Genomic DNA, 14,692 nt, shown 5'->3' with positions numbered 1-14,692 from the left:
GCCAAATTATAGGAAGGATGTCGACAAAATGGAGAGGGTACAGAGGAGATTTACTAGAATGTTGCCTGGGTTTCAGCACTTAGGCTACAGAGAGAGGTTGAACAGGTTGGGTCTTTATTCTTTGGAGCGTAGAAGGTTGAGGGGGGACTTGATAGAGGTTTTTAAAATTTTGAGAGGGACGGATAGAGTTGACGTGGGTAGGCTTTTCCCTTTGAGAGTGGGGAAGATTCCAACAAGGGGACATAGCTTCAGAATTGAGGGACAAAGGTTTAGGGGTAACATGAGGGGGAACTTCTTTACTCAGAGGGTTGTGGCTGTATGGAATGGGCTTCCGGTGGAAGTGGTGGAGGCTGGCTCGATTTTATTATTTAAGAGTAAATTGGATAGGTATATGGATAGGAGGGGATTGGAGGGTTATGGTCTGAGTGCAGGTAGATGAGACTAGGTCAGGGAGAATGGTCGGCGTGGACTGGTAGGGCCGGACAGGCCTGTTTCCATGCTGTAGTTGTTATATGTTTGTTATATGTTATTACAATTCTGAAAAGGCATTTAGACAGGTACAATAGAAGAGGTTTAGAGGGATATGAAGCAGGCGCAGGTAAATGTGACTCACTCAGGTGGGCATCTTGGTTGGCATGGATGAGTTCTTTACACACCGTCTAACTTCATTGCTGTCTTGCAATCCTAGCCCGCACTAATCAGTTCATTAAGAAGAGTGCCCCGGCCAACCTGCATTGGTCCAGTTAGTTAATAGGGGACACAGCTGAGTGTTGGCTATGAAGGTGCAGCTGCAAATCAAACTGTTGCCGCAGTCGGCCAAGTCTGGTGTGCTGGCGGTGAAGGGGGGAGAGCCGCATGGCATAGGGGAACCAACAAATTGCTCAGGATTTGCAAAGGACGCAGCAGACCGAGTGGGAGGACCAATGGGCCAATCACAGTGCAACTGATCATTCATTTCTGTCAGGTCATATATATGTTCGAATGTAGAAACAGAATAGCATCGTGTTGACTGAAACTAAACAACAGGGAATTATCCTGAAACATTGCCTTTGTTGCTTCAAGCAGTCATAACTTTGTACTGTCGTGACAACCTAAACTGGATTTGCTCAGAACCCCTTTTTGAGAAACAGTAACGACTCTCCTTTGATTTCTAGTGACTGTCCTTTGAATGACTACATCTACTACCTCAATCCATTCCAGGAATCTATCCAATAATCTTACGGAAACAGTAACACCATCTGCCTCAGTGATGTACCACAACTTCATTAAGCTATGGGTGAAAAATCGCACAATTAATTTCTTTACATTTGACATGTCCCAACACAATCTTTAGCCTTCAGTGATGAAAAGGCTCTTTTTGGAATGTTTACAATTCACAATTTGTCTTTGAGATTTTGTTGCCACTAACAGATGCTCTGTCATATGTTTCATTTAATCAATAGAAATTTCAAGTCATTTGTCACTAACAATCAGATGAAACTGGATGTTTCCTTAATACATTCAGTGCACACACTGCCAATCTATCATTTAGTTTACACTATAATTATGGAAGGATTTATTGTTCTCGTGTCTCCATGGGCAAGGCAGTACATGCTGGTTACTTCAGTTAGGGGCACATGAAAGGGGCAGTACCCAGAGAAAGGCCTCATCAGAGGTTTACTCCTGTTGCCTCCAAGTGCAACTCCATTAGACCATAAGATTATATATGGTCCATATATGGATAAGTCCATAGACCATCAGACATAGGGGCACAATTGGGTCAATCGTTCCATCAAGTCGACTCAACCAATTAATCGTGGCTGATCTATTTTTGCCTGTCAACCCCATTCTCCTGCCTTCTCCCTGTAACATAGAAAATAGATGCAGGAGTAGGCCATTCGGCCCTTCGTGCCTACACCGCCATTCAAGTCTGAAGAAGGGTCTCAACCCGAAACGTCACCCATTCCTTCTTTCTTGAGATGCTGCTGAGATGACCTACTGAGTTACTCCAGCATTTTGTGAATAAATACCGCCATTCAATATGATCATTGCTGATCATCGAAAATCAGTACCCCGATCCTGCTTTCTACCCATATCCCTTGATTGTGTTAGCCCTAAGAGGTATATTTTTTAGTATGTGTTAAATGTATGTTTTAGTGGTCTTTAGTTTATTTTATGTGGGGGGGGGGGTTGGGGGATTAAAAAAATATATCTTACCTCAACGGAGATGCGATTTTTTTTCCGTATCGTATCTCCGTCCGCACTGCGGCATAACATCAAGGAGCTGGCGGCCTCTGCTGGAGACCGACCGCGGGAGTGCCAACCGTGGGAGCCTGCAGGACTTAATATCGTGCTGGCGATCCCTATTGGGGATCGACCTCGGAGCTCCAACCGTGGGAGCCTGCAGACTTTAACATTGTGGAGCTCGCGGTCTCTGGTGAGAGACCGACTTCGGAAGCTCAAAGCTGTGGGAGCTTCGATCGCCCCGACTGCTGATGGTTCAACTGCGGGAGCTTCGATCGCCCCGACTGCTGATGGCTCAACTGCCCCGACCGCGGGAGAATAAGGAGGAAGAAGATTGGACTTTTTTGCCTTCCATCACAGTGAGGAATGCGGGGAATCCGCCGTGCTAGATTATGTAGTTGTGTGTCATGTTGCTTTTTTGTAGCATGGCTGTATGGTAATTCGAGTTTCACTGTACAGGTACCATAATTGGTACATGTGACAATAAACTGACCTAAACCTGAACCAATTGGCCTCCACTGCCTTCTGTAGCAGAGAATTCCACAGATTCACAACTCTCTGGGTGAAAAAGTTTTTCCTCATCTCAGTCCTAAATGGCCTACCCCATATTCTTAACCTGTGACCCCTAGTTTTGGACTACCCCAACATTGGGAACATTTTTTCAGCATCTAGCCTGTCCAATCCCTTAAGAATTTTATATTTCTATAAAATCCCCTCTCATCCTTCTAAATTCCAGTGAATATAAGCCCAGTCGATCCTCTCTTTCATCATATGTCAGTCCCGCCATCCCGGGAATTAAGTTGGTGAACCTACGCTGCACTCCCTCAATAGCAAGAATGTCCTTCCTCAAATTAGGAGACCAAAACTGCGCACAATACTCCAGGTGTGGTCCCACCAGGGCTCTGTACAACTGCAGTAGGACCTCCTTGCTCCTATATTCAAATCTTCTCGCTATGAAGACCAACATGCCATTTTGCTTTCTTCACTGCCTGCTGTACCTGCATGCTTACTTTCAGTTACTGATGTACAAGGACCCCCAGGTCTTGTTGCACCTCCCCTTTTCCTAACCGGACACCATTCAGATAATAATCTGCCTTCTTGTTCTTGCCACCAAAGTAGATAACCTCATATTTATCCACATTATACTGCATCCGCCATGAATCTGCCCACTCACCCAACCTGTCCAAGTCACCCTGCAGCTTCATAGCATCCTCCTCGCAGCTCACACTACCACCCAGCTTTGTGTCATCCGCAAATTTGGAGATGTTACATTTAATTCCCTTGTATAAATCATTAATATATATTGTAAATAACTGGGGTCCCAGCACTGAGCCTTGCGGCACCCCACTAGTCACTGCCTGCCATTCTGAAAAGGACTCATTAATTCCTACCCTTTGCTTCCTGTCTGCCAACCAGTTCTCTATCCATGTCAATACCCTACCACCAATACACTGTGCTCTAATTTTGCACACTAATCTCTTGTGTGGGACCTTGTCAAAGGCTTTTTGAAAGTCCAGATACACCACATCTCTCCCTTCACCATTCTACTTGTTACATCTTCAAAAAACCTTTTACACCTCACTGAAGGTACCACAAAATGCTGGAGTAACTCAGCAGGTCAGACAGCATCTAGGAGAGAGGGAATGGGTGACGTTACGGGTCGAGACGCTTCTTCAGACTGACACCTCACTAACCAACAACCTATCTATCCCCGCTTTAAAAATAGCCAATGTCTTGGCCTCCACAGCCATCTGTGGCTCCGAATTCCACAGATTCGCCACCTTCTGACTAAACATGATTTGTGGAAACATCTCCTTCATTATTAATATGTGGTAACACCAACACAACATTAATTTTGCCACAAATTATTCCTGAGGACTTGAGGCAATGTAAGGCAACGTTACACTCTTCAGGAGGATTAGGAACTCTAAGTGAAGTAAAGAAATGCATTTGCTGGAAACATCAAACAAAACAAAACTTAACAGAAACACTCAGCAATTCAGAAGAAAGTAACAGCGTTAACATCTCAGGTCGATGACCATTCATCAGAATTCTGAGCTCTAATGAATGCACATCGACCCGAAACAGTAACCTTGTTTTTCTTCCTGCAGATGCTGCCTAACTGCTGAGTATTTCTAGTATTTTCAGATTTTCTCGAGCAGATTTCATGATTTAATGAGCAAGAGAATGTGTAGAAGATGGATGTGTTGTGAGGTGGTCCCCCCCCCCCCACCCCCCCCCCCCCCCCCCCGCGATGGTCTGCCCTCGCCAGCAACATTACTCACGGGTTGGTTGGGCTGAAGATGAACATGGAACTGAAGGGCGGTATCTGACGCCTCCCATCCGGGACCAAATCATCGCCGTCCACCGCCTTCTTTTCCTCCGCTTTCGTCGTACTTTCCAAATCAACGCTGACGTTGTTGACTACAGAAAAAATACACAATGCGATTGTGAAGACTTTTAGATGCGCGAAACAACAAGTGAACACTGAAGAGTTTAGTCTGTGTGTGTGTATGTGTGTGTGTGTAATGGTGCAGATATACAAACTTACAGGAGGATTATGTGCAGCTGCATTAACGAAACATTTCTATGCAACGATTGCTGTCACAACATGAGATTACAGAGCTCTGAAACTCAAATAGAGGAATTTATTCTTAGTTATATTTCAAGAGCCTTTCGAGGTGAACCTTTTTGAACCTGGACGAAGTACACAGGGTGCTGCCCACCCAGTGGGAGCGTCAGGAACATGAGGGCTTTCCGTTGGCTCATCAATCAGCCAGACGTGCCACAAATGACAGCATACTCTCTATACAGAAAATATATTACCTAGCAAAGGAATAGAGAGTATTTATTTCACAAAATGCTGGAGTAACTCAGCAGGTCAGGCAGCATCTCAGGAGAGAAGGAATGGGCGACGCCTCGGGTCGAGACCCTTCTTCAGACCCGAAACGTCGCCCATTCCTTCTCTCCTAAGATGCTGCCTGACCTGCTGAGTTACTCCAGCATTTTGTGAATAAATACCTTTGATTTGTATCAGCTTCTGCAGTTATTTTCTTACACAAAGGAATAGAGAGGGTGAATGCCACAGAGCCTTTTACCCAGGGTAAGGGAATCAAAGACCAGAGGATATAAGTTTAAGGTGAGAGGGGAAAGATATAACACAAACCAGGGAGGCAACCTTTCTATGGGTGTATGGAATCATATCATATCATATATATACAGCCGGAAACAGGCCTTTTCGGCCCTCCAAGTCCGTGCCGCCCAGCGAACCCCGTACATTAACACTATCCTACACCCACTAGGGACAATTTTTACATTTACCCAGCCAATTAACCTACATACCTGTACGTCTTTGGAGTGTGGGAAGAGGTGCTAGAGGAGGTAGTTGGGCCAGGTCCTATAACAGTATAAAAGACTCTTGGACAGCTGCATGGCTAGGATAACTTTAAAGGGATATATGCCAAACTCGGGCCAATGGGACTAGCTTAGATGGGGCATCTGGGTCAGCCTAGGTGAGTTGGGCTGAATGGCCTGTTTCCATGCTCTAGGGCTCAATGACTCTAAGTCGGTGTCCTCTCTACTCCATAGGCAAAGCTGTCTCAACCCAAGGCCAAGAGTCTCCTTTCGCCTCCTTTCGCAAACCTGTGGAGATAAGAAATCCCTCCTTGAATGACTGCCCACAAAAAAATGGGATTGGTTTACTGTGTGGGGTCCGCAGTGTGTGCTCATTACATTCCACACAAGCTGTCATAATTGCACTCTTACGTCACTGACTGATTCAGGTCTGCACAAGGGCCAACAACAGTGGGAGTGTTTCTGTCAGCACTGAGCTGCTGAGATACTCATTCCTTGGATCCCCACTGGTGACACTGCTAGCTACACCTCATCCCTTTCTGCGCAGCTGTGACGATGACTGGTCACGGACTTCGTGGCCGGAGGCAAGGGATTGCCCATCAGTGAAGAGCCCGCTCCCACAGAGTCTTCATAGACACTATAATCCGACTGCTCTTCCCTGGTGAACACTGGCTTGTGTTCGAAGGGAATTTTTTTTTGCAGATCTTGGTTTAAATCGAAGGTAGACAACAAAATGCTGGAGTAACTCAGCGGGTCAGGCAGCATCTCGGGAGAGAAGGAATGGATGACGTTTTGGGGCGACGTTTTTCCCTTCTTCAGACGTCAGTGACCCCGACCGGCTGCGTTACTCCAGCATTTGGTGTCTACCTACTGGCCCGTGTTTCCCAGGCGGCCTTCATTGTGACATTCTCTGGAGGTCCTTCAAGCATGCACTCGAGCTGGGACTGCCCTTCCCAGGAATGTCAGGGCCATGTTGACTCCCGCCCACCGCAGTGCGGTCAGCCTCCGCGATCACTCACTTGGGAGCAGCGTTGTCTCCCCAGGGGGTGCCGTGACGGTAACCGGGATGTTGATGGTAACGGGGTGCTCAGCATCTCTCGTGGGCAGCGTCACCAGCTTGATGTTCTTCTGGTTGTCGGCATCCTCTGGTTGCTGGGGCAGGTGCTTCAGGCCACCCATGGGTGGCAGCGAGGTCGTGCCCAGCACCACACTGTCCGCTGGCGGCTGGACCTCCCTGTGAACAGATGATCACATTTACAAAGCTAAGCCTTTCCTGGCCAGATCTGCCTCCTCCCTCCCTTCCACCTGCAGTCTCCTACCTCTGGGGTTTGGAAGAATGAGGGGGGGGGGGGGGGGGAACCTCATTGAAACATACAGAATAGTGAAAGGCTTGGATAGAGTGGATGTGGAGAGGATGTTTCCACTAGTGGGAGAGTCTGGAACTAGGAGAAATTTCTTTAGCCAGAGGGTGGTGAATCTGTGGAATTCTTTGCCACAGAGGGCTGTGAAGGATATTTTTTTAAAGCAGAGATAGATTCTTGATTAGTACAGGTGTCAGAGGTTATTGGCAGAAGGCAGGAGAATGGGGTTGGGAGGGAGAGATAGATCGCCATGATTGAATGGCGGAGTAGACATTGGGCCGAATGGCCTAATTCTACTCCTATTCCTGATGACCTCCACACCTGGCCGGCCCAGGTGCAGAGGGCCAGTGGCCAGACTCACTAGCCCACACCCTTCAACCCTGCCCCCAAAACAACCCTGAAACCTGGGTCTGCAGAAACGGCAGGCTGAGATATACGAATCATCATTAGACACGGGTGAGGTGCCAGAAGACTGGAGCGTGGCTAATGTTGTGCCTCTATTTAAAAGGGCTGCAAGGAAAAGCTTGGGAACTACAGACCAGTGAGCTTAACATCTGTGGTAGGCATGATACTGGAGGGTATTCCAAGGGATAAGATGTATATGCACAAAAGGACACAGCGTGCTGGAGTAACTCGGCAGGTCAGGCAGCATCTCTGGAAAACATGGATAGGTGACGTATCTGGTCTCGACCCGAAATGGTACCTAACCCATTGGCCTCACCAAAGTCTTATAGAACTGGACCATGACTTCCTGACTCTTGTATTCAATGCCTCCAGCAATGAAGAAAGGCATACCATCGCCTTGTTTACCATCAATGTGCTGCCACCTTCAGCGAGCTATGAATGTGGATTCCAAGATCCCTCTGCACATCAATGCTGTTATGGGTCTTGCCATTAACTGCATTAACCTCCCAAAGTGCAACACATCACACCTGCCCAAATTAATCTCCACTCCTTGCAGATCACCTAATGTGTGGATGACCCTGAAATCAGAGCACGGAATAAACCCATCCACTGAAGGCTGGCGGCAGACTGAGTGTTTCAAATAGAGGATGCTAACATGCATGGGTATATTTGAAGATAAGGGCTTGGATGAAAAGAATAACACCTCAGAAAATACATGTGGTGGGCATTGGCCAGTGAACCGATGCTAGCAATGCTCATATTGCACACAAGCATTCAGTTTGCCATCTTCCAGATTCCATGCCCGTTTAATTCCTTCTAACTAAAATGTAATCACCAATGTTCTTGTTGAAGTGAGAAAAGTTGACAATGCTCCGATTTTAGACACCCAAGGTCACCATAAACCATCATGACTTTGGAAGCAGGGGCACCTGAGAGTCTGAGCTCTTTGCTGCATGTAATGGCAGGACTGCAATAACATTTTCCTACAGCGTGTCAGCCAAGTAGACTGAGGATAGGGCTGGATTACACTGTCTAATCTGTGACACCAGCAGGTCACTTCAAATGGCTGGCTGTCCTTTGAGCGAATGCCCGTGACATCAGGTTGCTTAAAGAAGGTGGCCGACTAATGAGTAGATCGAACTGTGACAAATGCTTGTTTTGAGAGGGTGTGCTGCGTCTGAACCCTTGACATCAATGGGACATCAACCGCATTGAGTGAATGGCGGCCTCATAATGGTCTGAATCCAGGCCCTGTGGAGGCAGTGGCTGGCTATTTGGTAACCAGGTTGGTAATTCTTGACTACACTGGGGTGCAAGGTCATTGGTAGTGGTGGGAAGTGACTATCTGTTGGACAACTAAGTTTGTGATACCAGGCCACACTGGGGAGATGCTGGCTTTGGGGTAACTATGCCAGTGATACCAGGCTGGATTCAGGCAACGGCTGCCTGTGGGATAAGCAGCTGTCTGGCGTTAGGCCATACATTAGGAGATGGACACAAACTGCTGGAGTAACTCAGCGGGACAGGCAGCATCTCTGGATAGAATGAATGGGTGACGTTTCGGGTCGAGACCCTTCTTCAGAAAAAGTCAGAAGGGTCTCGACCCGAAACATCACCCATTCCTTCTATAACAGAAATGCTGCCTGCCCCGCTGAAATACTCCAGCATTTTGTGTCTATCTTTGGTTTAAACCAGCATCTGCATTTCTTTCCTGCAACATACGTTAGGAGAGTAGGTTACAATCGGATATCCATAGTGAAAATCTTCAGACACCATCCTCTAGACGAAGGAATCTGGCTAGGGGGAAAAAACATGACCCTCGCAACACAGGAGAGATGATCAGCTGGAAGAAGGTGGCTGAAGAATTTCACATGGATATCCGATTCCAGTTACTGTGGAGAGAAGATAAAGTGTCCGGTCCCTGGGCATAGCACAACTCTGTCCCAATATGATGGGAATGTTAAAGAGGCTTTTAGATAGGCACATAGATATCCAGGCAATGGAGGGATTATGGATCAAATGCAGGCAGAGGTGAGTAGTTTAATTTGGTATCATGTTTGGCACAGACATTATGGGCTGAAGGGCCTGTTCCTGTGCTGTAATGTTTCTGTGTCCTATGTTCTAACTGTTAAATGCAAGAACTGTTGGCTGGATCCACTGGAAAAGCTCAGGAGCAGGAGTGTGGGGGGAACAGAAGATGACATGGCCAGCATTACTCGAGCAGACCGGGATTCATAAACTAGGCTAATGATGTGCCTTCCAAATTATTGACAAGGACAAGTGTAGGAAGGAACTGCAGATGCTGGTTTACACCGAAGATAGACAGAAAATGCTGGAGTAACTCAGCGGGCTCGGCAGTATCTCTGGAGAAAAGGAATAGGTGACGTTTTGGGTGGAGACCCTTCTTTAGACCGGGCATGCCCTGTACAGGGCACGTCCACCAATGCTTGTGGTGACTGGATCATAGCGTAATGCGTCTTCCTGAAACCATGGATGTGGGTTGACAAGGAGAGGGGGGAGGTCTCCATAAAGGAGAGTGTTGCTTGCCTATCTGAAACTCCTGGACTGCACATCAAAGCTTTGGTGATCAACGGGTGGGGACTTACTTCACTTTGTGGTTCCACCGTTCTCGTAGACCAGTCTCCCCCTCCTTCTCGCCGGTGTCTCTCTTCTCCTCTGACTCGTAGTTGGAGGGAGCTTTCTGCCTGTGCCTACGCCGCCTCTCTGCTCCCTCCGCATTCTGACCTTTGCCGGGCGCGTCGCCCTCCCGCGTGCCGGAGCGCGAGCCGTCCTTGGCCCGGCTGCGCCTCTCGGCCTTGGTGCCGTTGGCCGTGCCGTTGCCCTCCCGGTGCTGCTGCTCGGCGCCGTGCCGGTGGGACCGGTGTCGCTTGTGCTCCCTCTCGGGGGCCTCGCCCGCCGAGCTCTGCGGGTGGTGGTGGTGCCTCCGCCCTCCTTCCCGGCTCCTGCTGCGCTCGCCCTTCCCCTCCTTGGCCGTCTCTTCCCGCTCTTTCTCCGTTTCCTTGTTCCGGTTCCTGTGGGAGCGGCGCTGCTCGTCCTTGCTGTTGGCCGTGGGCTCTGCCGGCTCCGCGGCACCGTCTCCCTTGTCCTTGTCCTGCTCTCCCGGCTTGTCTCGGTGCCGATGGGGCCGCTTTGGTGCCTCACAGTCCTCGGGCTGCACCAGCCTCTCTTGCTCACTGTCCTGGCAGTCACTGGCGCACATCTTATCAGTGCCCTTCCTCACATTGTTCCTGGGTTCCACCACCAAAGGCCGATCCAGGTGGGTTTTCATATCTGGGCGGATCTGATGGGAAGAGACATATATTCTGCGCTGCTCCTCATCCAGCTCATTGAAGAGGGCCTCCTGACTGGTTAGGAGGTGCTGGCGCCTCAATTGGGAAGTCCTCTGTTCCCAAATGGACATGGACTTGAACGACTTCTGTTGATCTTTGCTGCAAACGACAGAAAAGAAAAGCAACATGTACTTTCACAAAATCCACGAGGAATTTCATTCATCTTAAATCTCCACAGATTACTTAAAGCAAACGGGCAAAGATAGCAGATTGGTGCTTTGGTCAGAAGTTGGTACTTTCACAGCGCAGACAAAAGATCAAGATATTTAACCGAGGCTAGCTGGAATTTGCCTCAGATGTTGGTTTGCAAATTGGTGTTGGTGTGCATCCTCCATCATCCCTAATCCGACTGCCCTTGCCAAATATAAAGGTGAGAACAAGGAAAGGCCCTCCATTTGGAGATGCCACAACATCTAAAGCAATGGGTCCTGTCATCAAGCGGGAGAGTGGCTCTCTGGTATTCTGCGACAAATTTCTCATTCCATGCTTGCATTAAAAGATAGCCCTCTCTCTCTCTCTCTCTCTCTCAGAAGAAGGAAAGTCAAAGTCAGACAATAGCAACAGCAAACGCGAAGTAAAAAAAGACCAAACACATTTCCTCATGTAAACCAAAATGCAAACGTTCACTGTCCTGTCAGCAGCAAGTCCCGTCACACATTACCACTCAGAAACACCGAAGCACTTCTGCTGCGATGGTGAAGGCAAACACACACACGCACACACACGTGCACCGAGATACTCCAAATGACACGGAGAAACACACGGACGGACGGCAGCACTGAGATGAGCCAGTGAAATGAGCCTGTGGGACATAAAGCGCTCCTCACGGCACAACACACACAGGTAGTTTCAGCTAAAAGTAATACTTTCAACACCTGAAACATAATGCTCACGATGACCCATAGAATACACTTTCGCAAACTGTAGCATTGAACCAATAACTTGGAATCATTCTTCAAAATGACTGAATGATTTCTGTATCCTTTGGTATCCTTTGGTATTTTTCCGCCAATGAATGGTCATATTAGAATCTCTCTTAAAGTACAAAAATAACTTGGAATAAATAGTGCAATTGTTTCATCACAACCGATTGCTGCCCAGTTGAAGACCTTCACTCACTATATTTTAGCATCTGTATCCAACTTCCTAAACTTACTATAATTTCCAAATTATTGCAAACTATATATATAAAATATATATAAAACTATAGGAAATAGATTAAAATTTTTAATTTAAAAATCAGTAGTGAGGGATGACAAGCTTAACTTTGATGAGCATGATTCTGATCACCAATACATCACTGATACATTATAAAACTAAATATTAGAGTTTACCTGAAAATATTTTACTCGAAAGTTTGAACAAAAAATTAACAGGTCTTGAAAGTACACCTTGTAATAATATTTGTACAGATAAAGCACTTAATATAAATTCCTTTCCCACTATAATAATTGAGGCGTGAACCCCTTCAAGTTCAGTAAGCCAGCCAATTATTCATAAAGCACATCCTGCAGAAGCACTTGCTCTTTCCTTTTTACAAACTGCATAAAACTCTGACAATAATCAACTTAATCGCGGAGAAGTAGTGAGGGATCACAAGATCACAAGTGTTCCAAGGAATTGTTCTAAGATTCTTTTTTTTTGTGATTGGATACTCTTGATATGCATACCCTACAGCTACTAAAGTCCTTCGTTTTCTTACATTGTTAACCCCAATTATTACATCCTTATTGCTCAAGTTGTATAAATGTCATATCATTAATTTACGGGGTTACAAAATAGAAAGTTTCACCGAATAAATGACACAATGGTAATTTAAATGGGCCGAAGCTCTTAACTCCCATTTGTAAAAGAGGGTATCATTAGGAAAATAAAATCCTGTAGTATTTTCAAGTTAATTCAAAATTTAACAATGATGCCTTGAAAGGCAAATGGACATTAGAAAAGCCACATGACATTGATACTTTAAACTAGTATTAACGATTTACATTTGAATGTAAGAATTTGGGGGACGAATTATTTATTTTTGATGGTAACTGAGAGTTTTTTTGTTTCTTTGCAAGTAATTTTGTGATCTCAACTGGGCAATTTGTTTGTTATTACCCGTGTTTGGAAGGCAAGGTGAAATTTTGTCTCTGTTCGAGTTGAAATGTTACCCGATTGAATATGGAAAGTTCAAGGGAACAAATATAAGTTGCAAACGGGGTTGAAATGCACAGAAGCCAGCAATGAGAGTGAATGAAGTTGACAAAAAGGACTGTCCAAACAGTTGAAGAGCAACAACCACTATGCGTACAACACCTACTCTTCACACTACGGGAAAATGGTGAATGAGGCTTTCTGAAGGGGTTACCATATAATATTGTAACAGAGAGCAGACTCACGGTGAATTTACGCTGGAGACTGATGAGCTGCGAGATAGAGCACCTCGATTTTGCTTTACAAAACTGCACATGCAAAAAAAGATGAGACAAAAAATACATTGGGAAAAGATCAACAGGCTCCATCAGATTCACAGGTAGGGTTGCATTTGTCTGCCACTCCACCTCCACAGACTTAATCAGAACAGTTATTCTGACGAAAACTGCTGCTGGATTAATTACAATGCAACGAAAACGACAATCAATGTTTCACCCTTCAGACTCCATCCTGCTTCGCTTTTACAGCACTACCACGGCCGCGCAGAGCAGAGCAGCACCTTCAACAAAGGAAATACACTGAGCAAGTGCCGCTTTGTGAAAACCATTCTGGAAGTTACAATCTGAAATAGAGTTAAGGAGATTACTGACAAAATTAAAATCAAAAACATGCAGCCCGAGAAGGAGTGGGCTCCATCACAGAGTTGGTGGGAAAGAGCAAATGCGTCATTCGTTTGTAATAACTACTTACCACTTTTAAGACACAAGGTGGGAGAAACAAAAGGGGGCCGAACTTAACAAAGCTGCTTTGTAATTCAACACAAAGTAAAAGCAAGAAGTGGGAATACTCAATAAACAAAGTGCCAGATCAACTAAGACTCAGTTTTAGAGGGAAGGGGGGAAATCAGGATTGAGGCTTGCAAAGTTCCTGTCAGTGGGGAAGTGTGCAAAGTTCAATATATGTGTGACGTTTAGCCCACTGAAATAATGTAGATGCTTTAAAATGTTAGTTTTCTAAATTCTACCATTTAGCTTGGGAAGAAATGGTATGGGGGAATTCACTTCAGTTTAGTTTATTGTCACGTGTACGGAGGTACAGTGAAAAGCTTTTGTTGGGCGCTAACCAGTCAGCAGAAAGTCAATACATGATTACAATCGAGAATTAAATGTCCAAAGGCCCAGGTGGTACTTTGATGACCATTACATTAACAATGGTAACTGTTTTTCTAGCCACATGCCGATCAGTTTTAATGAGCTGCTGGGAGGATTGGAAATCTGAGATGCTGAAGACAAGGCCACACGTGGGTTGCCCTGGTACAGCTGTCAACAGGCTCAGAAAAAAATGCCCCATACTTGCAAAAGGTGATGCTCGTGCTGATTAATGGTCGGGAAAAAATAATGGAACCATTATTCTGAGGAACAGTGAACCAGGCTGAAAATATAGATACGTCAATATAGATACGTCAAATCAATGCTGTATCCCGACCTCACAAATCAGTGGGAAAAAAACCGCAGCAATTATTGAGTTTGATTATCCGCTCCGCAAACTGTGCAACTTATCTCCACTTCTTGCTTTCACTGTTGCGTTTCGCTGCAGATCAAAATAAACCAGCCTAGGAACACAAGAGGTTTGAATCAAAACACAGCTGCTTTGAGGAAAGAGGAGGGAGTTGGGTTCTGGGGCTGGTTATATCAACTCACCTCTGTACAAATTAAAGCAATGAAAAGCTGAACGGAAAGAAACACAATCAAATGAAACAGTTTGCCATTCAAATTAATGCAGAGAAATAGGTGAAACAAACAGAAAATGTGTTTAAATCCATGTGGATGGATTCTATATATGTGCAGCAGTAAATTATAT

At 45.9% G+C, this 14,692-nt stretch overlaps 1 protein-coding gene across 1 annotated transcript in view; it reads right to left on the bottom strand.

Annotated features, from left to right (window-relative positions):
• Positions 1-14,692, bottom strand: part of LOC144591247 (putative voltage-dependent N-type calcium channel subunit alpha-1B) — a gene marked incomplete at both ends in the record, with an annotated part of 56,066 nt that overhangs the window by 28,401 nt on the left and 12,973 nt on the right. Inside the window, 4 exons of the mRNA XM_078395525.1 lie at positions 4,509-4,647; positions 6,597-6,811; positions 9,950-10,792; positions 13,078-13,140. Of these exons, the coding sequence (XP_078251651.1) occupies positions 4,509-4,647; positions 6,597-6,811; positions 9,950-10,792; positions 13,078-13,140 (1,260 nt within the window). The remainder of the gene's footprint in view (positions 1-4,508; positions 4,648-6,596; positions 6,812-9,949; positions 10,793-13,077; positions 13,141-14,692) is intronic.

The sequence above is a fragment of the Rhinoraja longicauda genome, unplaced genomic scaffold, assembly GCF_053455715.1.
Source record: "Rhinoraja longicauda isolate Sanriku21f unplaced genomic scaffold, sRhiLon1.1 Scf000755, whole genome shotgun sequence".
Lineage (NCBI taxonomy): Eukaryota > Metazoa > Chordata > Chondrichthyes > Rajiformes > Arhynchobatidae > Rhinoraja > Rhinoraja longicauda.
This window is presented reverse-complemented; position numbering and strand designations above follow the sequence as displayed.